Source organism: Suncus etruscus, chromosome 2, assembly GCF_024139225.1.
Source record: "Suncus etruscus isolate mSunEtr1 chromosome 2, mSunEtr1.pri.cur, whole genome shotgun sequence".
NCBI classification, from domain to species: domain Eukaryota; kingdom Metazoa; phylum Chordata; class Mammalia; order Eulipotyphla; family Soricidae; genus Suncus; species Suncus etruscus.
The window spans coordinates 15,170,123-15,195,424 of record NC_064849.1 but is presented as its reverse complement, the minus strand read 5'-3'; the positions used below and the strand labels follow the sequence as shown (position 1 = coordinate 15,195,424).

The following is a 25,302-nucleotide window of genomic DNA, read 5'->3' as shown; positions in this document are numbered from 1 at the left end:
GAAAATCATTCTACAGGATCCTGAGCTCACTCCAGTTTGATGAATAGAAGCATACTTCTGGAAGACTGTACTTTGTCTGACAACATAAAATAACATAGGTATAAAGGTATATAATCATAGCAGTTGGTAGAAACTCCTGATGAGATCATGGAGGTTAGAGACAATACAAAGCTGTGATGCTTCTTCAGAAAACATGGGGACAAATGAAGCAGGAGAAACAATGGAGAAGAGGGTCATTGTGTACTTTCTCTGTTCCATTTTCATTTTCCTCATTCCTTTAGTAATTTAGATGATAACCAGGTAATAATAAAAGATTTTAAAGATTCACAATAGGAGTAGTAAAGTGGTAGTAAAGTGGGTAGGGCATTTGTCTTGCAAACAACCAATCCGGGTTTGATCCCTAGCAATCCATATGGTTCCCAGAGTCTGCCAGGAGTAATTCCGGAGTGTAGAGCCAGGAGAAATCCCTGAGCACCACCAAGTATGGCCCCCAAAACAAAAATAAAAACAAACAAACGATTTGTGACAATCAGGACTAACTACAATGAATGAATGAAAGAAGTAAAAATTATTGCCTCTGAATGCCTGAATTACACGAGTAACCAAAAAAAAAAAGTCTTTGGTCCAGAAATATCTTCATCAGATGAGATAGTTAAACAGAAACACACTTCTTATCACCAATTAGATTCACCAAGCAGAATCTACCATTGCATAGATGAAGAGGGGTAACCTTTAGACACTTACTTGCTGGAACTGAGCAGGAATAGGTTTTGCATAAGGAACTTTTTTCTGAGGTACTTTTTTCTGATCCTTTTGCATTACCTCCTCCATTCCCCAATCTAAACCTGGAATTGTCATTTCAATTTCACTTGATTCATCTTTCCCTGTAACCATAAAGACAAGTAATGAGCCAAGAAAATGAACAACGGATTTCCTCATCAGTTAACAAATTTTTTTAGAGAATAAAAATTTAGGGCCAGAGAGACAGCACAGTGGTAGGGCATTTGCCTTGCACACAGCCAAAGATGGACTGATGGTGGTTCGATTCTGGCATCCCATATGGTCCTCCAAGCTTAACATGGGCAAGTTTTGAGTGCAGAGCTAGGAATAACTCCTGAGCACCACCAGGTGTTACCCAAAAACAACAACAACAAAGCATTTAAGGGGCTGGAGAGACACACAGGGGTAAGGCATTTGCCTTGCACGTGTGGACCCAAGACAGACCCAAGTTCGACTCCCAGTATCCCATATGGTCTCCCAAGCCTGATAGGAGCAATTTCTGAGCAACAGAGCCAGGAGTAACCCCTGAGCACCGCCAGGTGTGGCCCAAAAACCAAAAGAAAAAAAAAAGAAGTTCACTTCACTTTTATTAACTTTTTTCAATATAATAAAGATAAAAGTAGGACTATACAAAAAAATTTTACAGAAGGGTCTGAAGAGGTAGTACAATGGGTACAGTGCTTGCCATGCATGCAGTCAACCCAAGTTGGATCCCTGGTGTTCCATATGGCCCCTTGAGTTGACCTGAAGTGATTGCTAAATGTAGAGCCAGGAATAACCCCTAAGGACCTCTGGGTGTGACCCCAGTCCAAAATAAATAAATCAATAAGGGCCATACCAGCAATACTCAGCAGACCAAGGGGCCACTGATAAGAAGCTTTCTGTTTAGAGCCCAGAGGTGCTGAAACAGCACCAGCAAAACTTGGGGAGCCATAAAGTACTGGGGATTAAACTCAGGATTCATGGACACCAGGCATACTGTCCACCACTTTAGATTTGTCTGTTTGAGGTCACACTGGCTGTACTCAGGTTGGCTTGTGATTCGTTGCTCAGGGATCTCTTAGTAAACGTCAAAGCTACCATATATCGTATATCAGAATGGAACCCAGGTCAACTGCATGCAAGACAAGCATGGTATATTATCTCTGTGACTCTTCATCACACTTTACATCCTTATTTCCAGCTCCTATAAAATTTTGACAAAGTCATAGAAGTAGATAGTTTCTCTTACCCATCTGTTCTTGCTCCATAGCTAATTTTAATTGTTCCGGTATTCCCATCCCTGGAATTACTGCCAGGCTGTTAGGTTCAAGATCATCTATAAACAACAAAACATACATTGTCTGTTCAATAAGTTTAACTTCATAGAAATGAAACATAAATCTATAAATTAACCATTTGTAAATATCAACTATATCATTACAGATATTATAACCATTAAATTAAAAGTAAATTTTGATAATCATCTCAGAATTTGACAAAGTTTTACAGAATATTAGAAGAATAAATATACAAGAATCTCACCATACTCTACTCCATCTTCAGACATTCCAGGTAATAGATTTAGGTTATAGCGATCTCTCATTTTATCACCTGGTCGGTTTCGGGTCCAAAATTTGCTGTTCAAATAGAAATAAAATTATTGGGAATAAAGACAAGGAAGAGAACAGTTTCTTTGCTTTTGGGACACTTAACTTATGTAGCCCCTTTAAAAATACAACAGTTTTACAATGGCTTTTATCTAAGAACTCAAAATATATTAATTTTATTTTAATCAAAAGACAAAAAAAATTAAAAATAAATAAAAAAAAGGACAAAAAAAAAAAACCATTCAAGACAAAGCAAAGTCATACTTGGTAGTGTATCCTTATATAAGACATTACAAAAATGCTTCCCTGGTGGAATACAAAGTAGTTATTGATTTCAATCAATAAACAAAACAAAAAAATTTTTTCTACTGAAACATAAGTATGATACTTTTTTTTTTGTTTGTTTGTTTTTTGTTTTTTTTGGGGGCCACACCCAGTGTCGCTCAGGGGTTACTCCGAAGTCGCTCCTGGCTTGGGGGACCATATGGGACACCGGGGGATCGAACCGCGGTCCGTCCAAGGCTAGCGCAGGCAAGGCAGGCACCTTACCTCTAGTGCCACCGCCCGGCCCGATACTTTATCATTTTTAATGTAAAGCTTACCTAGTATGGTCATTTGATCCTGAGCAGAGAATATGTCCAAGAGGGTGCCAAGCCAAACTCCAGATCATTCCTTCATGGGCCATCTCCATCCCCCCCACTTCCTTCTCTACTCTGCAGGAGAATAACAGAAGAAACACTTTTTCACAAAAGTTTCAAAAAACAAGTGATAATGCTCCTTTAATGTAACATAAAGCCTCTTTCTTTAAATTTGACCAATTCTACATTTTTGGGGGTGCTGATTTGTCTTTAATAACATATAACTAAAGAGTACTTCATGGGGGCCGGGCGGTGGCGCTAAAGGTAAGGTGACTGCCTTGCCTGGGCTAGCCTTGGACGGACCGCGGTTCGATCCCCCGGTGTCCCATATGGTCCCCCGAGGCAGGAGCAACTTCTGAGCGCATAGCCAGGAGTAACCCCTGAGCGTTACCGGGTGTGGCCCAAAAAAACAAAAATACAAAAAAACAAAAAAAGAGGACTTCAGAGGAAAAAATGCCTCAAGAATGAATTCACCAAGAGATCAGGGATGTGGCTCAGTAATAATATACTTGTAGATTCTGAGTTTACTCCCTGGTGGTGGCAACAACAACTACAACAAGACTTCATCCCCCCTCCCCATATAAAAGGGTCTGATCATGGATCATCAGCTAGAGAGCAGACCATTTATGCATGAGGTCATGAATTCCAATTCTAGCAACAAAAACCACCCCCAACCCAAGGAAAAAAACCCACAAAACCAAGACAAGAAAATTGTTTTATTCTTTTTTTTTTTTTTTTGCCATACCCAGGGTGCACAGGAATATCTGCACTCAGGAATCTCTCCTAGTGGGCTTGGGGGACCATATGGTATGGTATACTGGGGATTAAACTTGGATCAGCCACATGCCAGGCAAATACCCAACCAGCTGTGCTACTGCTCAGGTCCCTTTTATTCCTTCTTATTGATTTCCACATCAAACCAAGAGGTAACAGGTTGGGTTTGCAACAGTAAACAGAAAGTTTCCAATATAGACTTCAGAAAAAAATACACAACTGATCTGGTTTTATCCTCTTAGGTAGGCATTCTCTGCCTTACTTCTTTATATAAGAAGGGATATAGGGGCCAGATTTGGTTTGTGATAGATAGAGCTGGTGCCTCACAAAGTTAGGTCCTAGCTAGATTCAATTCCTACCAACATTTTAAAAAAGAGTGGTACATACCCAACATGCCAGAATAACAAAGAGCCATCAGACCCTCCACTGGCAAACAGACCTTCATGAACCGGATGCCAGGCCACCGCTAGAATCATAGGAAAAGACAAAATGATTAGGATCTCAACATGCTCCAGGTAGTAGTCAGATAGAAAGCATCTTATGTCACTGACCTGTGGCTTCTTTCTTATGCCCCCTGAAGACCTGCAGCTCTTCTTTCAGGTTTCGAATGTCAAAAAGTTTACAAAGATGGTCACGTGATGCAGTGAGCAGCCAATTGCCATTGAGATTTAATTTCACTTCCATCACTGTGTTTTTATGGGCATGACTAAAAACAAAGGATCAAGAGAAGAACCTGTCAATTCAAAGGAAGTATAATGGACCTAATGACCCCATTACACACGGATCAGGATGACAGAGGATTTGGCCTAAATAACATGGTGCAAGTAGTCAAAAAGTGAACAAGAATAAGTAGTCCATTTTCTAAGCATAACTTTCATTAAACATTAAAATAGCAGCAGACCTTCAATCGGATTAAAAAGAAAAATTATCTGTGAAGTAGAAGAAACACTGAAATAATGAAATTATTATTCAATTAAATTCACTGAAGTTTAAAACTGTAGGTAAGTCCCTCCCACTAAGATAACACATGACAAAGAATAAGAATAGCTTGAGGATTAATCTGAAGTAAACACTAACATCTTAGGCCTATTCAATGCACAACTTCAAGGAACTCTGATCACAAGCTCCACACAGAGTTCGAGGTGGTAGCCAGGAGCTTGTGTACAGAGCAGACCCAGGCTCCTTGCTCTGGACCTGGTTCACCTGCTAATACGAGAACCAGGGTAAGTTTCTTTAGTCTAATCAATGACTGATAGAAACAGACACTTAGCAATGAACTTTTTTTTTTTTTTTTTTTTTTTTGGTTTTTGGGCCACACCCTGTGACGCTCAGGGGTTACTCCTGGCTATGCGCTCAGAAGTTGCTCCTGGCTTCTTGGGGGACCATATGGGACGCCGGGGGATCGAACTGAGGTCCGTCCTAGGCTAGCGCAGGCAAGGCAGGCACCTTACCTCCAGCGCCACCGCCCGGCCCCAACAATGAACTTTTTTATCATGTAGCTGCACCATAAATAAGCATCTCAATCAAAATAGAAAGCAGATTAAAAAATGAAGGAAAGCTGCGCTGCACTTTGGTGACAGAGAAATCAAATATATTTTCAAAAGGCAGCAGTAACCATGCTCCACCTCACCCTGTGATACTAACATGATATGCAGTATGTGGCAGAACAAAGGTCAAGTTTTATTTCAGGTATTTAGAGAGAAATCATATTTAACAAGAAATGTCTAGATACAAATTCATGTTGTCTGAACTCTATTTTCAAGAAGAGAAGAAGGCTACAGGTTCAAGAATGCAGGCAGTTTTGTACCCCTGTGCTTGGGGACCAAAGGTGGGGGGGTTTCCTATCACTTACAGTGTTGCAAGACTCTGCCCAGTCTTGGGATCCCAGAACTTGATTGGCTGTTGACTATCTTTACTTCCTGAAACCACTAACCCTTTGGTTGGATGCCAGTCTACACATTTCACATCAGCACCATGCCCTGTCGGAAACAAGTTAAGATAAAAATCTCATCAGTCATATGAAATGAAAGCAGAATGACACTCTAAGAGTAAATGAGAAACTATAAAAAATTTTGGTCCTAATGCTCAAACATCTAAAAAGTTTTTGAAAACACTGGTGAGATGTCCAGAAACTTTCCAACACAGCATGTCCTTTGATGCCAAGAAGCAAGCCTTTTCCACTTGGAGCTAAGATCATCTTTGAAGTCAGTCAAGGTATTTTAGAAGCTGTACCTTCAACGTTTTATAAAATTTAAATACCATGCCTAAATTATCCCAATTATTACTCAAAACTTGTCATGCATTTTAGTTTTCCATGTTACAGAAGTTCGAAAGGCTGAAATTCAGGTTTAGATAATACTTTCTAAATGTGATACTGTGAAGTCTTATTCTTTCAGGTCCCATTTCCCAAAACACAGATTAAAAAATATGATTCCTGCCTCAATAATATATCAGATAAGAAAATAAAATCTACTGTATTGAATATTATTGGTATTTTGGGGGAGGGGCACATCCAGTAGCACTCAGGGTTTACTCCTGGCTCTGCGCTAAGAACTCATTTCTGGCAGGCTCAGGGACAATATGGGATGCCAGAGATTGAACCCAGGTCCATCCCTTGGTGGGCAGCATGCAAGGTAAACGACCTACCGCTGTGCTGTCCCTCCAGCCTTCTTGGCCTGTATTGAGTTTTTATTTACACACACACACACACACACACACAATGGCTGTCTACTGAGCACATAAGAATCTCTTTCTAAAAACTCACAAAATCTTGACTAATACTAGTAGTATGATGTCCATTTTACAAGTGAAGAAAGAGAAGAACTGAAGGGGTTATTTAACATAACAGAGCCTCCAAAGCAAGTCCACAGCTAACAGAAGCTGGGGTCTAAAACTAGATTGGATTTCGAACCTAGAGCTTTTTGTCCTACCCATTATGCTAGAGCATGTCACCTCAGTATAATTCGCAAAGTGAAAACCATAACCTGTAAGACTAAAAGGAAAACACTCCCCCATAAAAAAGCCTCAAAAGTATTTAAATGACCTAGGATGGGCTGGAGTTCGATCCCCCAGCATCACATATGGTCCCCCAAGCCAGGAGCGATTTCTGAGCGCATAGCCAAGAGTAACCCCTGAGAGTCACCGGGTGAGCCGCCCCCCCCCCGACAGAAAAAACAAAAAGCAAATAAAATCAATTGTTATGAATATTGTGCATATATATATATATATATAAATAAAAAGAGAAAAATGGCAAGAAATCTACTCAATGAACTGTTGACAGAAACAACTGAGTGATAGGGATGTTATGGTAAATTTTATTTTCTCTTCTTTTAGTGCTGTTTTTTCTTTTGGTTTTCGTGTTACACCAAGCATCACTTGGGATATTGCTGGCTCTGTGCTCAGAAATCACTCCTGGCAGGCTTGGGGAACCATATGGGATCCTGGGAATCAAACTGGTATCTGTCCTGTGTTGGCTGCATGCAAGGCAAACATGCTCCACTGTGCTATCACTCTGGCCCCTAATCTTGTTTTATTATAAATTTTCAACAAAAAACACGTCCTTTTTTTTATTTATACTTTTTCAATTTTTGATAATTCCCAGTGGTAATCAATTCTTCCTTGCTCTTGGGGTAACTCCAGACAGGGACCAGGGGATTCATATGGATCTGGCATAGAACCTAGCTCAGCAACAAGGAAAGCACCTTGCTCACTATACCGTCTCTGTTGCCTCCCACGTCCTTTTGTAAACTGATAAGTGAAATGGAAAGAGATGAGTTGTGTCACTGCTTTATTTTTTACTTTTTATGAAGACATAGAACTAAGAATGTTACTTTTGATTTTTTTTCTTTTTTGTTTTTTGGGTTACTCCCGACTATGGGCTCAGAAATTGCTCCTGGCTTGGAGGACCACATGGGATGCCGGGGATTGAACGGAAGTCTGTCCTGGGTCAGCCGTGTGCAAGGTAAACGCACTACCACTGCACTTTCATTCCGGCACTTGAGTGGCAAGCAAAAGGTCGTAAGTTGATACCTGGTCTAACACATGGGCTCTATGCAATATGAGCAGTTCAGCTGCCTATGATCCCAGATATTTCCAGCCCACCTCAGCCAGGTCTGGGTGAGCGCAATGAAGGGCTGTGACTCCTACCTACTACATAAGCATCACCACAGAAAGAGAAGTATGGGGCCAGAAAGCACAGCTGTGGGGCATTTGCCTTGCATGCGGCCAACTCAGGACAGACAGTGGTTCAATTCCTGGCTTGCCAGGAGCGTTCTCTGAGAATAGAACCAGGAGTAACCCCTGAACACTGCCGGATGTGACCCAAAAACCAAATAATAATAATAATAATAATAATAATAATAATAATAATAATAATAATAGTCACTAGATGCATTAATTTGTAGTGAAATATCTTATAAAGAAAAAAAAGTATGAATACAAACACGTAGGCAGAAAGTGAAATCATGCTGGCCACTGAGGGAAAACCAGTGAAACTAGGAGAGTACATACTCCTAAAGTAAGGAGTATGACCACTGATAGGGAACCTTCAGAGCAAATGTGTGGACTGAAAACACACCAGCCTGAATGAGGACAGCACCTGGGTCTCTGACTCCCAGTGAATATTACAATCCACTGTCAGCATCAGTCAGGTGGTCTGTCAAGACCATGAGCAGAAAGGGCAAGGGGGTAGTACTAAATTAAATGCCTGTAAGAAAACCAGATAATGACCTTACTTGTCTAAGTACTTCCGATGTCATCTGCAATTCAAATCCAGGAAAGTGACCAGGAAATTTAAACACTTTATGGGTTGAATCTAGATAGTGGATGAAATTAAAACACTTGCTTTGCATTTGGCTGTGCCAAGGATGGTCCTTGGCACTGCATATAATGCCCTGAGCACCACCAGGAGTGATCTCTGAGCATGGACTCAGGAGTAAGCCCTGAACACAGCTGGGTATGGTCCAAAAGAAAAAAAATCCCTAACAACTTTAGGAGTGATGGAAGAGGGGACACCGAAAGAACAGAGGGAAGAAAATAATCTGATGTAATCTGATGGTGAATGTGGTGCTGATATGATGTATGATGAAAACCTATTAATACTGTAACCCTGATGTAATCCTGGTAGTACTGAATCAAGATGATTCAAGTAAAATTTCAATTATATATAAAAATATATCAATTAAATCAAACAAGTTTAAGTACAAAAGAATAAGGAAGTACTTTTCAAATCCATATAGTTCCTAAAGACCGCCCATCAGGAGTGATCTCTGAGTACAGAGCCAGGAGTACCTGAGCACCACTAGGTGTGGCTCCAAAACAAAACTTAATATAAGGAAAAATATACAGGACCAAACTGGTTCCATGCAGTCCCAACATACAATCAGTCCTGACTTCAGCAGAAATAATCCTGCAGCATAGGTCCAGGAGTAAACCCTGAGTACAGCTAGGTGTGCCCACACTCCTCCAAAAAATATCTGAAAACATCCTAAATGTCTAAAATCAGATACCATAATAAAGAAACAATGGTAATATAGACACAATGGAATACTACTCTGCTTTAATAAAAGATGAAATCATGCAACTAGTAGATATATAGATATAGCATGCAAAGTCAGAAGTGAATCGGGAAAGATACAGACACAGAATGATCGTTCTTATATGCAGGATTATATATAACAAATGTCCAAAGGTGACAGAAACAGATCTTCAGCAGGAAGCTTGGAGGAGTGGGGGTAGAGACAAAACACTGGGGAGGGTGTGCTGATGTAATATTTCATTCATGAAAACAGCATATGAACACAATGATGAAAATATAATACATTTAAAAATTCTTTACTAAAATGGGACAGAGATAGGGCAGTTGGTGGGGAGCTTGCCTTTTAAACTTACCCAGGGTGTTTTTTTTTTTGGTTTTGGGGCCACACCCGGTGATGCTCAGGGGTTACTTCTGGCTATGTGCTCAGAAGTCACTCCTGGCTTGGGGGACCATATGGGATGCCAGGGGATTGAACCATGGTCCATCAAAGGCTAGCGCTGGCAAGGCATTCACCTTACCTCTAGCGCCACTGCGCCAGCCCCTCTTACCCAGGCTTGATACCAGAACCCCATATGGTCGCTTGAATCCTCCAGGAGTAATCCCTAAGTACAGAGCTAAGAGTAGCCCGCAAACCAAAAGTAAATAAATAGCTGTATGAACACACAAGAATCTGAGCATCATAAATGACCTCAAGAAAGGGAAACGAGGGGCCAGAGCAATAGCATAGCAGTAGAGCATTTGCCTTGCACATTGCTGACCCGGGTTCAATTCCCAGCATCCCATATGGTCCCCAGAGCGTGCAAGGAGCAATTTCTAAGTGCAGAACCAGGAGTAACCCGAATGTCCACAGCGCTGGTTGTGATCCAAAAAGAAAAAGGGCTGGAGATATAGCATGGAGGTAAGGCATTTTGCCTTTCATGCAGAAGGTCATTGGTTTGAATCCCGGCATCCCATATGGTCCCCCGAGCCTGCCAGGAGTGATTTCTGAGCATGAGCCAGGAGTAGCCCCTGAGTGCTGCCGGGTGTGACCCAAAAACCAAAAACCAAAAAAAAAAAAAAAAAAAAAGAAAGAAAAGAAAAAAGAGAAATGAATAACAAGACTTCATTGTATACTGTTTGGCAATTCTCAAACAGTAAATTATGTAAAGGAACTAGGGAAAAAAATTCAGTTATACAATTTATTAAGCAGCAGTGGAAACTCTGAAGCATGAGCATAAAAATCTTCACAAGTAGAATATGTCTATTGTTTAATAATATTTTTCAGTGTCACAAGTCAGATATCTATTCCTTTATATCTTTTCAAATAAAAATAAGAAGCAAGATGGCGCTAGAGGTAAGGTGTCTGCCTTGCAAGCGCTAGCCAAGGAAAGGACCGAGTTGGATCCCCCAGCATCCCATACGGTACCCCCCAGCCAGGGGCAATTTCTGAGCGCTTAGCCAGGAGTAACCCCTGAGCATCAAACGGGTGTGGCCCGAAAAACCAAACTAAAACTAAAACTAAAAATAAGAAAAACAAAAGGTATTTAGCTGGCATAGAAGCAAACTGATATATAAATTCTTCCTTCTTCAGGGAAAAAAAATTTCCTGAATTCCCAATAATGAAAAGTGACATAAAGACAAAGGAAACACAGGAGCATGAATGAGATGTGTGCCTTATAAGAGGCTAACCTGGCTTGGATTCCCATCACCCTATATTGTGTATACATACAGGTACATATACATGTACAGAAAACACACCCACACACTCTATCTTCCAATGCTGGAGTTTATCTCAACATTATTTTAGGCACCAGAATGATGCTTGCATTGTATGGACTTGACCTGTGTTCCATCCCTGGCACCATCAGAAATGATACCTTCTCTGAGAGGCAGAGTCAGGAATAACTCCTGAGCATAGCTGGGTAGTGTTCCAGAAACAAAAAAAATTTAAATGATTTTAAAATAAGTGTTTATTTAAAACATGCTTTAGAGTCCTTATTTAAAATAATGAAAAAATATACACAAATTCAACAGTGACATGAAGTAACAAATGAAAAAAATTCTGGAGCCAGAGGTATAGCTAAGTGGTAGAGCACTTGCTTTAATGTGTGAGGTCTTAGGTTTAATCCCAAGCATTGCCACCCCACACACCAAAAATTCTGGGGGATCAAAAAACAACTCATAAAATAATGTCAAGTAAAAAGCGAATAGAACACCCATAAGCTGTTGTTGCTATATGCTATAAAAATGATTATTAAAACATACAAATATAATTATAAAAATATAGGTATAGATAAAAAATGAAAATTATATTGAGGTGCGGGAAACAAAGGTAATTCTTTTAACATTTCCTCTAAGATTATATTGTGACTTTAACCCTAAGTGGGTTAGAATTTTGTGTAAACTTATTTTTTTTTTTTACATTTTTTAAATTGGGAGTTTGGGACAATATGAATAACAAATACCTAGCTAGATTTTTTTTCTCCACCATATTAGGGGAAGAAATAAGATTAGAGACAATCAAGAGTAATAAAAAAAATGGGAAGGTACTCTTATTGATGACTAATAAAGTAAAATTAGTATAATGTTTTAGGGAGATTATTGTTCTATGTGTTAAAAACATTAAATCTACATAACCTTTTATTCTATAATCCCTCTGCTAGTAATTAGCCTAGGTTTGTAACTGTATAAATGCACCAATATTTACATAGATACTTATGACACTTGCTAGAAAGACAAGTCTGGGGGCCAGAGAGGTGGTGCCTAGGACGAACTGCGGTTTGATCCCCCAGTATCCCATATGGTCCCCCAAGCCAGGAGCGATTTCTAAGTGCATAGCCAGGAGTAACCCCTGAGCTTCACCAGGTATGGCCCCCAAAAAAGGAAAAATAGACAGACAAGACTGGAAGGTAAGTATAATTTGCTCAGTGATTACTTAAAAAAATTCCTGTAACAAAACCCAGTTCAGCTGTTAAGACCAAGGCAGCAGGCTGAGGTTCAATCCCTGGCACTGCCCCGGAATACCACAAGCATAGCTGCTCAGCTTGTAGATCAAAAACCAAAAAACAAACAAAAAAGAACAAGGTATATATTGGGTTCATTCAATGTCAGGTGCTTTTTTGGGGGGGGGAAGGGGGGGGGGAATCAAACCCAGTGGTGCTCAGGACTTACTATAATTACAACCTCCCACAGTTTTCCATTATTCAAAATTAAAAGGAATGTCAGTTTTCAATGAGTGCTCAGTTGCTAACATAAAGCTTATCTTTGTACAGGTTCCAGCTAAAATTGTACATCATGGAGTACAGTGTGTTTTTATCAATACCTATGAGACTTTATATGACTGAATTAAGCTTCAAAGATATTATAGCTTTTGTGAACAAGCATAATCACATATGAAAAAATCTTATATAAAATATCTCATAAGAAGGGGCCAGAGAGATAGCATGGAGGGTAAGGAGTTGGCCTTTCATGCAGAAGGTCATCAGTTCGAATTCCGGTGTCCCATATGGTCCCCTGAGCCTGCCAGGAGCGATTTCTGAGCGTAGAGCCAGGAGTAACCCCTGAGTACTGCCGGGTGTGACCCAAAAACAAAAACAAAAACAAACAAAAAAAATCTCATAAGATAGATTTTTAGGGGCTGGGAAGGTGGGCTAGAGGTAAGGTGTCTGCCTTGCAAGCGCTAGCATAGGACGGACCACGGTTCGATCCCCCAGCATCCCATATGGTCCCCCCAAGCCAGGAACAACTTCTGAGTGCATAGCCAGGAGTCACCCCTGAGCGTCTAACAGGTGTGGCCCAAAAACCAAAAACCAAACCAAAACAAAACAAAAGATAGAGTTTTAAATATATGTCCTGTCAGGTTTTTTGTTTTATTTTGTTTTAGGGCCACACCTGGTGGCGCTCAGGGGTTACTCCTGCTCTACGCTCAGAAATCGCTCCTGGAGGCTCAGGGGACCACATGGGATGCAGGGAATCAAACCTGGGTCTATTCTGGGTCAGCCATGTTCGAGGCAATAATCACCTTACTGCTATGTTATCGGTCTGAACCCACCCTGTCAGTTTTAACTGTTAGTCTTAAAAAATGCACTTAGAAGGCCCAGAGTGATGCCTTGCACGCAGTTGACCTGGGTTTGATCCCTGGCATCCTTTAAGGCCCCCTGAGCCTGCCAGGAGTGATTTCTGAGTACAGATCCAGGAGTAAGTCCTAAAGACCACTGGGTGTGGCCCAAAACCCAAAAAAGAAAAATAAATTCACCTAGAGGCAAGAGATTTTACAGTGGGTGAGGCATTTGCCTTACATGTGATGTTCCTGAGCACCCTCATGTGGTTCACTGAGCCTGCCAGAAGTAAGCCTTGACTGCAGAATCAGGAGAGTTCTGAGCACCACTAGGGGTGTGGCCTAAATCTGCACTTCAAAAAAAGCATCTATAAAAATTTTTCACACTTCAAAAATCACTAATTCTGGAATCATTAGAATTTCTTTGGAAGTTCCAGAACGTAGTGGATTCAATGCTGAAACGATTAGTAAATACAAAATGGAAAATTCATTCAACAAAATAGTTTTATATCTGATGACCTTGCTATTTTCCTATTAGAAACATGTTGCTAATGAATAGTTCAAGATTTTAGGATGAAAAACATACCAACAAAAATCCAAATGTTTCCTACAGTAGCATTTAATGAAATTTTGCAGACCCAAACCTCTAAAAATACTAAGACTCTCAATAATGAGATAGTGATGAAGTTAGATGAGGCTTCACTCTTTGGCACTATACAATACACAAAATTACCTTTCAGTACCATCAATTTGCTCAAGATGCTACAAAGTCTAACATAAAAATAAGGTGTGGGGCAGGAGTGGTGGTGCAGCAATAGGGCTAGGGCATTTGCCTTGCACAGAGCTGACCTAGGACGGACCTCAGTTTGATTCCCAGCGTCCCATATGGTCCCCCAAGCTAGGAGCGATTTCTGCGCGCATAGCCAGGAAAAACCCATGAGCATCACCAGGTTGGCCCAAAAACAAAAACAAAACAATAGGGGCTGGAGAGATAGCATGGAGGTAAGGCACTTGCCTTGCATGTAGAAGGATGGTGGTTCAAATCCTGGCTTCTCAAATGGTCCCTGAGTCTGCCAGGAGTGATTTCTAAGCATAGAGCCAGGAGTAGCCTGAGTGCTGCCGGGTGTGACCCCAAAACCAAATAAATAAATAAATAAATAAATAAATAAATAAATAAGATGTATCCCTCAGGGTAGATGGTGGTAGAAGCATACAATCAGTAGAGTATAAGAACTTACAATGGTGACAGAATCAACATGTGGAGGGGGGTGTTGGGCCACATCCAGCTCAGGTTTCTGGCTCTAAGCTCAGAAACAGCTCCTGATAGGTTCAGGGGAACATATGGCTGCTTGGGAACAAACCTGTGCAAGGCAAACTCTACAGCTGTGCTATCACTCCAACCCTGAGAATTAGCATTTTAGAGGATGATGGCATTGCTTTTTGGACTAACTTATGCCTAACATGGCAAAAATTAAAAATTATATAACTTGTTACATCATCATAATAATTTGCAGAAACCGGGACCAAAGGTATAGTACAGAAGGCAGGGCCAAACCAAGTTGACCCCTATCTAATATGGTCCCTGAACCCTCAGGATTAATTTCTGAGTGCAAAGCCAAAAAAAATACCTGAACACCACCAGGTATACCCACTCTCCATACACACAAAAAATAATAAAAATATTGGACAGTAGTGAACTTTACTCATCCCACTAGATTATTCTTTCACATATTATGTGCTCATTCACTCATTTAAAATATGTACTACAGCAACATTAGGCTCCTATAATGGGTCCTAAAGCTCTAAAGTGTGATCAACAAAGAAAATGAGTTCCGCACTAGTGAACTATTTGTAAAATCACAAAGTCTACATTTAAATTTAGAATAAAAAAGTTTTGAGTAAAGACTAGAATTAAGATAAAAAGCAAGAGAAACTCCAAAACCCTCCTCCAAAGCTAATGCAGCAATTAAAAAGACTTTTCTTGGTGTGGAGCAGTACCACAGCAGGGAGGGCATTTTGCCTTGCAGGAGGTCAACTCAGGGTTAGATACCTGATATCCCAAATGGTCCCGAGCCTGCCAGGAGCAATATCTGAGTGCCCAGTGCCAAGATAACCCATGGGCTGTGGCCCACAAAACATAGCAAATAAAAACTTTTCTTTACAAGATAACATAAAATTGAAATTTTGTTTCAAAAAAATTATGTAATGTTCCTGAAAGAGCTCAAAATACAAAACTAAAAATAATATTCCTGACTAACAAAAACTGTTAAGCTATTTTTAAGAGATGAAGAGATCCTAGAGGGGCAGAGATAGTATAGTAGGCAGGGTGATTGCCTTGCAAGTGACTGAACGGTTTCAATCTCTGGCATTCTATATAGTATTCCAAGTACCCCCAGGAGTGATCCCTCAGCATTATTGTGTGGATGTGTGCCTGCCCCCACCCCTTACCCTACGAGACCCTAGAAATAAACTGAGGTGATTTCTCACTAAGTCCTAGAATCATAAAATAACAGGATAGATGGTTTAATCTTTAGCTATTCGTGAAATACTTAGCCTAAGTTTTGTGGAAAAGAAAAAAAAAAAAAAGTTTTGTGGAAAAGTAAAATCTTCTTTCAAATCATTATTTGCTGTCTCAGAACTAAAAAAATACAGTAGCGTAAACACGATTTAAGGGTTAAGAAGCTGTTTTGAAATCACTCCTTATAGAATGAGAAAGAAAGCTCTAGGCTTCTATGAACCTGCATGTAAATTCTAAGCCCTGTAAAATTTCCCAGAATTCATCTCTCTGCCATATACCTCATCAAACCCTAAGGTTCTCCCTCCACAGCAGATAAAAGCTTTAAGACAATGCATATAGTTCCCAAGGCTCAGCAAACAGTCTGAAGTACAATAAAGTTTTATTTGAGATCAGAAAGTGTTCATTTTCCCATTTTATTTTTCCTGGATCAACAGGATAGGAACAATCTCAAGAAAAACGTCTTTTATACATAACTTATAAAAAGTACTAATTTTTTCTATTACAGGAAGTATAAGCAAAGATTTTGCTAATGTACATATCAATAAAGTACTATTTTAAAAATGTGTCAAACATTAATAACAAACGCAGGATACTTCCAAACATAAGAACATAAAGTTTAACAAGAAAAATGTAAAGCAATTCGGTAAATCAATGAACTCAAGAGTTAAAAAAATTTAAAGAGCCTAAGTAACTGGCCCATGAAAATGCAATTTGTTAATATTTACCTTCCTCTTTTTTAAAAAACCATTTTAAACTTGATCCAATAGTCAAAGGAAGTGAAGTATTATGTTTAGCATCTTGTTCCATTAAAAAAAAAAACACTATAAAATGAAATAGTCAATGCTGGAGAATGAACATCTGGGTACTGTTTACACAAAGAATGATCCAAGCAACATCAATATAAAGCATTTCAGAGAAAAATACAAAAGGGTTCTATAGTCAGTAAGTTAGGCAATGCTGAATTTGAAAAGTTAAGTTTCTTTCCATGTGTCTTTAGATATAGATTAAAGTTTTGTGGTTAGTTTACTATGCTGAAAAACAGTTGAAGGAGAGGAAGAACATTTGAGAAGGGTACATAGAGATCATTAACTATATCTTTAACATGTATTTTCAGAAAACAACCCACAAAAAGTGCGGCAAAAAGCAAGAATTTAACTGAGCTGAATGGTAGCGCAGAAATGTTCATGGGTTTCTAAAAAGAACTATCAAGTGTATGTTGTCAGAAGAGCATCCGATATATAGATATAAGACTGCAAACTCAAAAGAAATAGGAAGTAGATAACATAAATTTGTCAAAACATATTTAAATTTAATTTGCATAGGCAAGTAAAATGACTTCTATTTACCTATACCATGTATTTTAAAGGAAGATTGAGAAAGGTAATGGATAATATAGGCAAGATTTATAATTATAAATTTATAATTATCTCGTAAGTGTCCTGCAACTATTTCTGGCATCAAAGTGTTAGTATTACTATTACTATAATTACTAAATATTACTATTACTATTACTAAATATATAATCTGATTCCAGTAAAAATATTGAGATATAAGCTTCTATAACTTATATATGTCAAATTGCAATTAGACTTAGACACTAGTGAAGAGGGTTATATATTGAGAAGAACATTTGAATCATATTAAAATCCATGTAGATAAACCTTCAGGACCATAAAAGGGAGATAAACCAGATGATTGATGCAACAGCAATTTTACATCTTATTTCCAAAGCATTGTCTGAGAATATAGCAATGTATGATGATCCTCTTATTCTTTTTTTTTTTGTTTTGTTTTTGGGCCACACCCGTTTGACTCTCAGGGGTTACTCCTGGCTATGCGCTCAGAAATCGCCTCTGGCTTGGGGGCACCATATAGGACACTGGGGGATCGAACCAAGGTCCGTCCTACGCTAGGGCTTGCAAGGCAGACACCTTACCTCTAGCGCCACCTTCCCAGCCCCATCCTCTTATTCTTTAGCTACAAAAACCAGAAACTTTGTAAGCTATTTTACACCAACCCCTTTGTCAGCTTTAGCTACTTAAAAAAAATATTAAGTTTGAGCAATATTTGTCAAAGAAGCTTAAAAGAAAGCAACACATTTTTCTAATTTTATTGCTGGTGCACATTCAACTGCTAGCATATATGTTGTAACTCATTTTAGTCATTTCAGAATTGGGAGATATGGTATCCTACAAACAATGCAGAAATCAACAGCAAAATCATTCCTAAGAATTAAGCTCTGGGCCCGGAGAGATAGCACAGTGGTGTTTGCCTTACAAGCAGCCGATCCAGGACCAAAGGTGGTTGGTTCGAATCCCGGTGTCCCATATGGTCCCCCGTGCCTGCCAGGAGCTATTTCTGAGCAGACAGCCAGGAGTAACCCCTGAGCACCACTGGGTGTGGCCCAAAAACCAAAAACCAAAAAAAAAAATAATAATAATAATAATAATTAAACTTTGGGCTTTGCCTTGCACACAGACAACCCAGACTTGATTCCATATGGTATCCTGAGCAGCACCAATAATTTCTGAGTGCAGAAGCAGGAGTTAGCCCTGAGCATTGCTGGTGTGGCCCTCAAACAAATGAACAACAAAAGAATTGAAGCTCTGGGCCAGATAGTACAGGGATTATGGTGCCCGCATGATCTGATTACATCTATGGAACGTTCTGTTTTGTTTGGGGGAGCTACATACAATTCAGTCCATCCAGCAATTTTCAGGGAATCATGTGTTGCTAGATATCTAACCAGATACTTAAGCTTAGAAAGCATTTGCTCTAGCCCGTTAAGCCATCTCCCTGGTCTCCAGACTGAGAAATTAAAAATGATACTTTAAGCCATTACTATGCTATACCTTCCTTTGAAAACAACAAACAAGCTGATCCCAATTTTTTTTTGTTTGTTTTGTTTTTGGGCCACAACCGTTGACACTCAGGGGTGACTCCTGGCTAAGAGCTCAGAAATTGCTCCTGGCTTGGGGAACCATATGGGACTCCGAGGAATCGAACCACGGTCCATCCTAGGTTAGCACATGCAAGACAGACGCCCTTCTGTTTGTGCTGCTGCTCAAGCTTTGGTCCCCAATTTTAAATATCATTTTAAAAAAATGACATAAAAACAAGAGATCTCAGCCAAAGCAATTGAGTCCATGGAAATCATTGTTTTGTTATGCTGTCACCAATTGTATTCTGAATCTGAGTTTTGCCAGATTGCATTTGCGTATCTTTGTGGTAAGTAAATGCAGTTCTCTATAATACTACAATGTACTTTACACTATGAGACTATATTATTATAGTATATATACAGTATTAGGAGCAGATGCATTATAGGGAGTTGAATTTATTATAGTATTATATAATATGTATATTATCAGTTATTATAATACTATAATAAATGCAGCTCCCTGTAATGCATCTACTTCTAAACCTCTTAAAAGAAGATAGGGCCGGAGAGATAGCATGCAGGTAAGGCGTTTGCCTTGCATGCAGAAGGACTGTGGTTTAAATCCCGACATCCCATATGGTCCCCCAAGCCTGCCAGGAGCGACTTCTGAGCATGGAGCCAGGAGGAACCCCTGAGCACTGCCGGGTGTGACCCAGAAACCAAAAACCAAAAACCAAAAAAAAAAAAAAGAAAAAGAAAGAAAGAAAGAAAAAGAATAAAGGTAACAATGGTGGCAAAATCACAGAAAATTACCTAGATGGAAACAGTTGGCTGATAGAAATAAGCAAGAGGACTTGCCTTGCCTTGTTTGTGTCAACAGGTTCAGTCCCTAGCATTTGTCTGTTTCTCTATCCTACTTTCCTTTTTAAAGCCCTGGATACTACTGGGGACAGATGGTCTGGAGATGGAGAGATAATACAGAGGGAAGGGCATTTGCCTTGTATATGACCAACTCAGGTTCAACTTCCAGCACAATGCCATGTGGTCCAAGTACCAGTTGTAATTCCTGAGCACCACCAGGTATAAGCCACCACCCACCCCAAAAGAGGTCATTTATGATAGTATTGTACACCAATTATATCTAAGAAAATATTTCCAATTCTAGTTCAAAACAATAGAGAAAAATCTCTACTGAAAATTAGCTTAACTATTGTTTCCATCATAGCAAAATACACCCAAATGAAATTATTATCCATTTAGCTTATGATAATATTTAATTGTGTAAGAACTGAAGCTCTTCTGTGAAAGAATTTAGAACAACTTATATATCTATTCTATATATAAACTTATTTGTTTTGTTTTGAGGTCACACACAGTGCCACTCAGAGGTTACTCCTGGCTCTGCGCTCAGAAATTGCTCCTGGAAGGCTTGGGGGACCATCTGGGATGCCAGGAATAAAACCCAGGTCCGTCCTAAGTCGACCCTGTGCAAGGCAAACGCCCTACTGCTGTGCTATCTCCTTGGCTCCATACACATAAAGTTCTGAAACAACTCACCTACCTGAAGTCAGGGCTTTACATCGTGACTTCCTTTTTAAATAAACAGGTTTGAGAAAGCGAGAGAATTTTAATGAACACTGAAGATATCAGACAAAAACTACCTCAAACAGGTATGTCAATATCACCTCTACTGATAGGACACAATAAACTGGAAAATGGCTACTTTATAAGCTTCCTATGAAAATCCCTAAATCAATTATGGTGAAATTTATACTCCCACTAAGAAACATTCCTTAAAACAGCTTTTTCCCCTTTGGGGAAACTCTACATCTGCAAATACTCAGGGGATTATGCCTGGCTTTGTCTCGGGAATCAATCCTGGCACATTTGGAGAACCATACGGAATATGCCAGGGATTGAACCAAGACTGGCCATATGTAAGACAAACATCCAACCCACTATACATTCACTCCAGTCCCCAAAGTTCTTCTTTATATATGTCCATGGGGGCCAGAGAATTAGTATAGCAGATAAGGTTTTTGCCTTGCACACTGCCTATCAGGGTTTGATTCTAGACATCCCATATAGTCCTATAGGATTCCATATACTCCCGTCAGAAGTAACCGAAGCATGCCAGTGCAGCCCACCAAAAACAAACACATAAACAAAAACAAAAAAAATTCAATTGCAGAGATATTTCTTCAAAGAAGATAAAAATGGCCAATAAGGGCCCGGAGAGATAGCACAGCGGCATTTGCCTTGCAAACAGCCAATCCAGGACCAAAGGTGGTTGGTTCAAATCCCGGTGTCCCATATGGTCCCCGGTGCCTGCCAGGAGCTATTTCTGAGCAGACAGCCAGAAGTAACCCCTGAGCACCGCCGGGTGTGGCCCAAAAACCAAAAACCAAAAAAAAAAAAAAAAAAAAAGGCCAATAAGCATAAGCACATGAAGACAACATTTGCTTCATTAGGAAAATGCTGATCAAAACAATGAGCATCATACCTCATACCTGTATGATCCATCAGCCAAATGACAGGAAACAGGAGTATAGTTTAATAGGCTGGAACACATTCTTTGTAGTACCCTGAGTACTACCAGAACAGTCCTTGAGCATCGTGTGAATGGCTCAAAAAAGAACAAACAAAAACCCAAAATATACAAAACATGTAGGAAAGATAGAGAAGTACTTTAAAATGATGGTGGGAAACAAAAATTGGCATGAACATTATGCTAAGTAGTACTGAGATTTAACTAATAAAATAAAAAAAATTCAGGGTCGGACAGATAGCATGGAGGTAGGGTATTTGCCTTGCATGCAGAAGGACAATGCTTCGAATCCCAGCATCCCATATGGTCCCCCGAGTCTGCCAGGAGTGATTTCTGAGCATAGAGCCAGGAGTAATCCCTGAGCGCTGCCAGGTATGGCCCAAAAATCAAAAATCAAAAACAAGAAAAAGAAAAAAGAAAAAGAACTCATTTTATTTCTCTAAATTGACCAGGATACAAAAAAGATATATGCACCAGTTTACTTCAGCATTATTTACAATGCCTAAGAGTTGGAAGAAAATGCACTAACTGATGGCAGAATCAAGATGTGATAAATATGCATATATATGATATACGATATAAAAGGAATACTAGAGAAAAATTAGGAAGATCATGGGGATAAGGTGCTTGTTTAGCATATGATCGACCCCTGATCAATCTCCAGCACTACTTATGGTTCCAGGCCCTGCAAAGAGTGATCCTTAGCATAGCCATCTATAGACCAGGGGCCAGAGAGATAGCATGGAAGTAAGGCATTTTTGCCTTGCATGTAGAAGGATGGTGGTTCGAATCCCAGCATCCCATATGGTCCCCTGAGCCTGGCAGGAGCGATTTCTGAGCATAGAGGAGTAACCCGAGTGCTGCTGAGTGTGATCCAAAAAAAAAAAATCTTTAGACCAAAAAAGGGGGAGGGGAGAAATCCTGCTATTAAAACAACATGCAAGGATAAAACACAGGTAAAGAAATTAAGTCAAGAAAACAGAGAAAGACAAACCCCACTCCTAAATATTCCACTCATAAACAAAATGAGCTAAACACCCACAACAACAAACTTTAAGATATTACAACCAAATTGGCTATTACCCAGAAAAGGAGTAAATTGGGCAAAAGTCCAGAGTCTAATGAAGACGAAAATGAATGTTTGGTGATAAACTTAATGGTTTTTTTTTTTTGGATTTTTGTTTTATTTTGTTTTTGTTTTTGGGCCACACCCGGCGGTGCTCAGGGATTACTCCTGGCTGTCTGCTCAGAAACAGCTCCTGGCAGGCACGGGGGACCATATGGGACACCGGGATTCGAACCAACCACCTTAGGTCCTGGATCGGCTGCTTGCAAGGCAAACACCGCTGTGCTATCTCTCCGGGCCCAACTTAGTGTTTTTTTATAACATACTGATTTATACATGATTGAAACCCAAACACAATCATGTATGTAATCAAGGTGTTTAAATAATAAAAAAAAAAGAAAGAAAGAAAGATCAAAGACAGGTTGGGTGCAGAAAGGCTGCTTAGCTTAAGGCCATGTGAAGAATATGCACATAGCTATTAGGGCCTTATAATAAAGCAGGATGTCTCCTAAAAAAAAAATACTGATTTATAATGATGTACACTCAAATCCTATTATAACAGTACTCCAATAAAGCCACTAGCTTTAAATCTTAATAAAGTATGGAAAACCAAGTGTGTAGTCTCATAAATTGTAGTATTAAATGAAGACCTATAATATTTTATTTTTCTCAATATATCTAAAAAAAAAACTTCACTATTCTAGAAATATAGACCCCAAGTACTGATCAGGAGACATGAACAACAAAATCAGCACAAAGGAAACATTATTTCCTTAAGGATGTTAAAACATTCCCATCTCCTTACACTTTATTGAATGAAACAGAAAATGATTTTTTAAAAGTCCAGCAGAAAAAAATTCCTCTGCATTCTACATTAAAAATCAAAATTACCCAGAGAGATAGCACAGTGGCGTTTGCCTTGCAAGCAGCCGATCTAGGACCTAAGGTGGTTGGTTCAAATCCCAGTGTCCCATGTGGTCCCCCGTGCGTGCCAGGAGCTATTTCTGAGCAGACAGCCAGGAGTAAACCCTGAGCACCGCCGGGTGTGACCCAAAAAACAAAAACCAAAAAAAAAAAAAAGGGGGGGGGTCAGAGAGCTAGCATGGAGGTAATGCGTTTGCCTTGGATACAGAAGGTCGGTGGTTCAAATGCCATATGGTCCCCGAGCCTGCCAGGAGCGATTTCTGAGTGTAGAGCCAGGAGTAACTCCTGAGTGCTGCCAGGTGTGACCCAAAAACCAAAGATAGACAGACAGACAGACAGATAGATAAATAAATAAAATAAAAACCAAAATTATGGGGCCAGATAGTACAGAGAAGGCAATGCAGATCCATATCCAAATAGGCAGTTCCAAGCAAATTTTGGAGTAAGTACTGAGCACTGTGAGTACTGTGACCCACACCACACCCCCAAGGGAGATAGCTCCAACTATATTACCCACCACAACACTGCACACTGTCCAGTGCAACCCGAATGACACTCAACCAACCTCCAAATGTGTTCAGGGTGGATCCAAGTACCACTGGAGTAATCTTGTAGGCGCCCAGCAGCGCAGGACCTGGGTTTATTGGTGTTGGACTGTCCAGCCTTCATAGTTATGCTAGGCATCACTGGTAGTACCTGGATGTCTCTAACCTCGTTTAGGATGACCCTCCAGAAAATTGCTTTCTTAGCAAAACAAAAATATTTCATTCTATTATCATCTCTAAATGCAATCAAAAGTGAAAAAAAAAATTCACATTTCGGGGCCAGAGTGATGGTGCAGTGGTAGGGCGTTTGCCTAGCACACAGCTGACCCAGGACGAATCTCAGCTTGATCCTGATAAACGAAGGTCCATATGGTCCCCAAGCCAGAAGTGAAATCTGAGTGCAGAGCCAGGAGTAACCTGAGTGTCACCAGTGTGGCAACAAAAAATAAAAACAAAAACAAACAAAAAAATTCACATTTCCTGGAGCTGTATAAAATACAGCAGGTAAGTCATTTGCCTTGCATGTGGCCAACCTGGGTTAGACCCCTGGCATTCCATATGGTGCCCCAAGATTGCCAAGGGGTGATTCCTGAACAGAGCCAGGAGTAACCCCTGAATACTTCTGGGCGTGGCCCAGCACCAAAATAAAGAAGTCAGGTTTGGAAATAGTGTAGTGTGGATAAAGCCTTTCATTCACAGGCAACCCAGGTTCAAGCCTGATACTGCATAGTTGTCCCACCCCATCCCCCCACAACCAGCCCTCTGAGCAGAGCCAGAAAGTTCTTAGGACTGATAGGTGTGGCCTAAATCCAAAAACAAATCAAAATACCCCCAAATCATAATCCTTTAGAATGTAAAAAATCAATGTATCCTTACAAAAAAAAAAAGTTTATGGCTAGAGCAATAACACAGGGTATGAGGCATTTGCCTTGCACACAGCAGTCCCAGGTTTGATCCCTGGTCTCCTAAGTCTCCCAGGAGTGATCTATGAGCACAGAGCCAGGGATAAAATCCTGAACATTGCTGGGTGTCACCCAAAAAACTACGGGGGGGGAGAGAGAGGAGAGAAAGTGAGAGAAATGACAAAAATATACCACACAAAACTGACTGTTTTTAGATCACTATTTAGAAAAATTGTATCTGAGGGCCAGAGCTATAGCACATTAGGGTGTTTGCCTTGCATGAAACAGACCAGGGATGAACCCAGGTTCAATATCAGGCATACCATATGGTCCCCTGAGCCTGCCAGGATTGATTTCTGAGTGCAGAACCAGGAATAACTCCTGAGCACAACCTGGTGTGACCCCAAAAAAGAAAGAGTAGAGAGGGAAGGAGGGAGGGAGCGAGGGAGGGAGGGAGGGAGAGAGAAAGAGAGAGAGAGAAAGAAAGAAAGAAAGAAAGAAAGAAAGAAAGAAAGAAAGAAAGAAAGAAAGAAAGAAAGAAAGAAAGAGAGAGAGAGAGAGGGAG

At 40.0% G+C, this 25,302-nt stretch overlaps 1 protein-coding gene across 3 annotated transcripts in view; it reads right to left on the bottom strand.

The window, feature by feature from the left end:
* WDR33 (WD repeat domain 33) overlaps nucleotides 1-25,302 on the bottom strand; it is a 120,547-nt gene that overhangs the window by 25,949 nt on the left and 69,296 nt on the right. For all 3 annotated transcript variants that reach the window (XR_007492892.1, XM_049769290.1, XM_049769291.1), the window contains 7 exons: nucleotides 5,634-5,760; nucleotides 4,333-4,487; nucleotides 4,169-4,247; nucleotides 2,972-3,082; nucleotides 2,305-2,399; nucleotides 2,012-2,098; nucleotides 745-884 (listed from right to left, as the gene is read on the bottom strand). Coding sequence is in view for 2 of the 3 variants with exons in the window: in XM_049769290.1 (XP_049625247.1) it covers nucleotides 745-884; nucleotides 2,012-2,098; nucleotides 2,305-2,399; nucleotides 2,972-3,082; nucleotides 4,169-4,247; nucleotides 4,333-4,487; nucleotides 5,634-5,760 (794 nt within the window). In the remaining variant the exon portion in view is untranslated. The remainder of the gene's footprint in view (nucleotides 1-744; nucleotides 885-2,011; nucleotides 2,099-2,304; nucleotides 2,400-2,971; nucleotides 3,083-4,168; nucleotides 4,248-4,332; nucleotides 4,488-5,633; nucleotides 5,761-25,302) is intronic.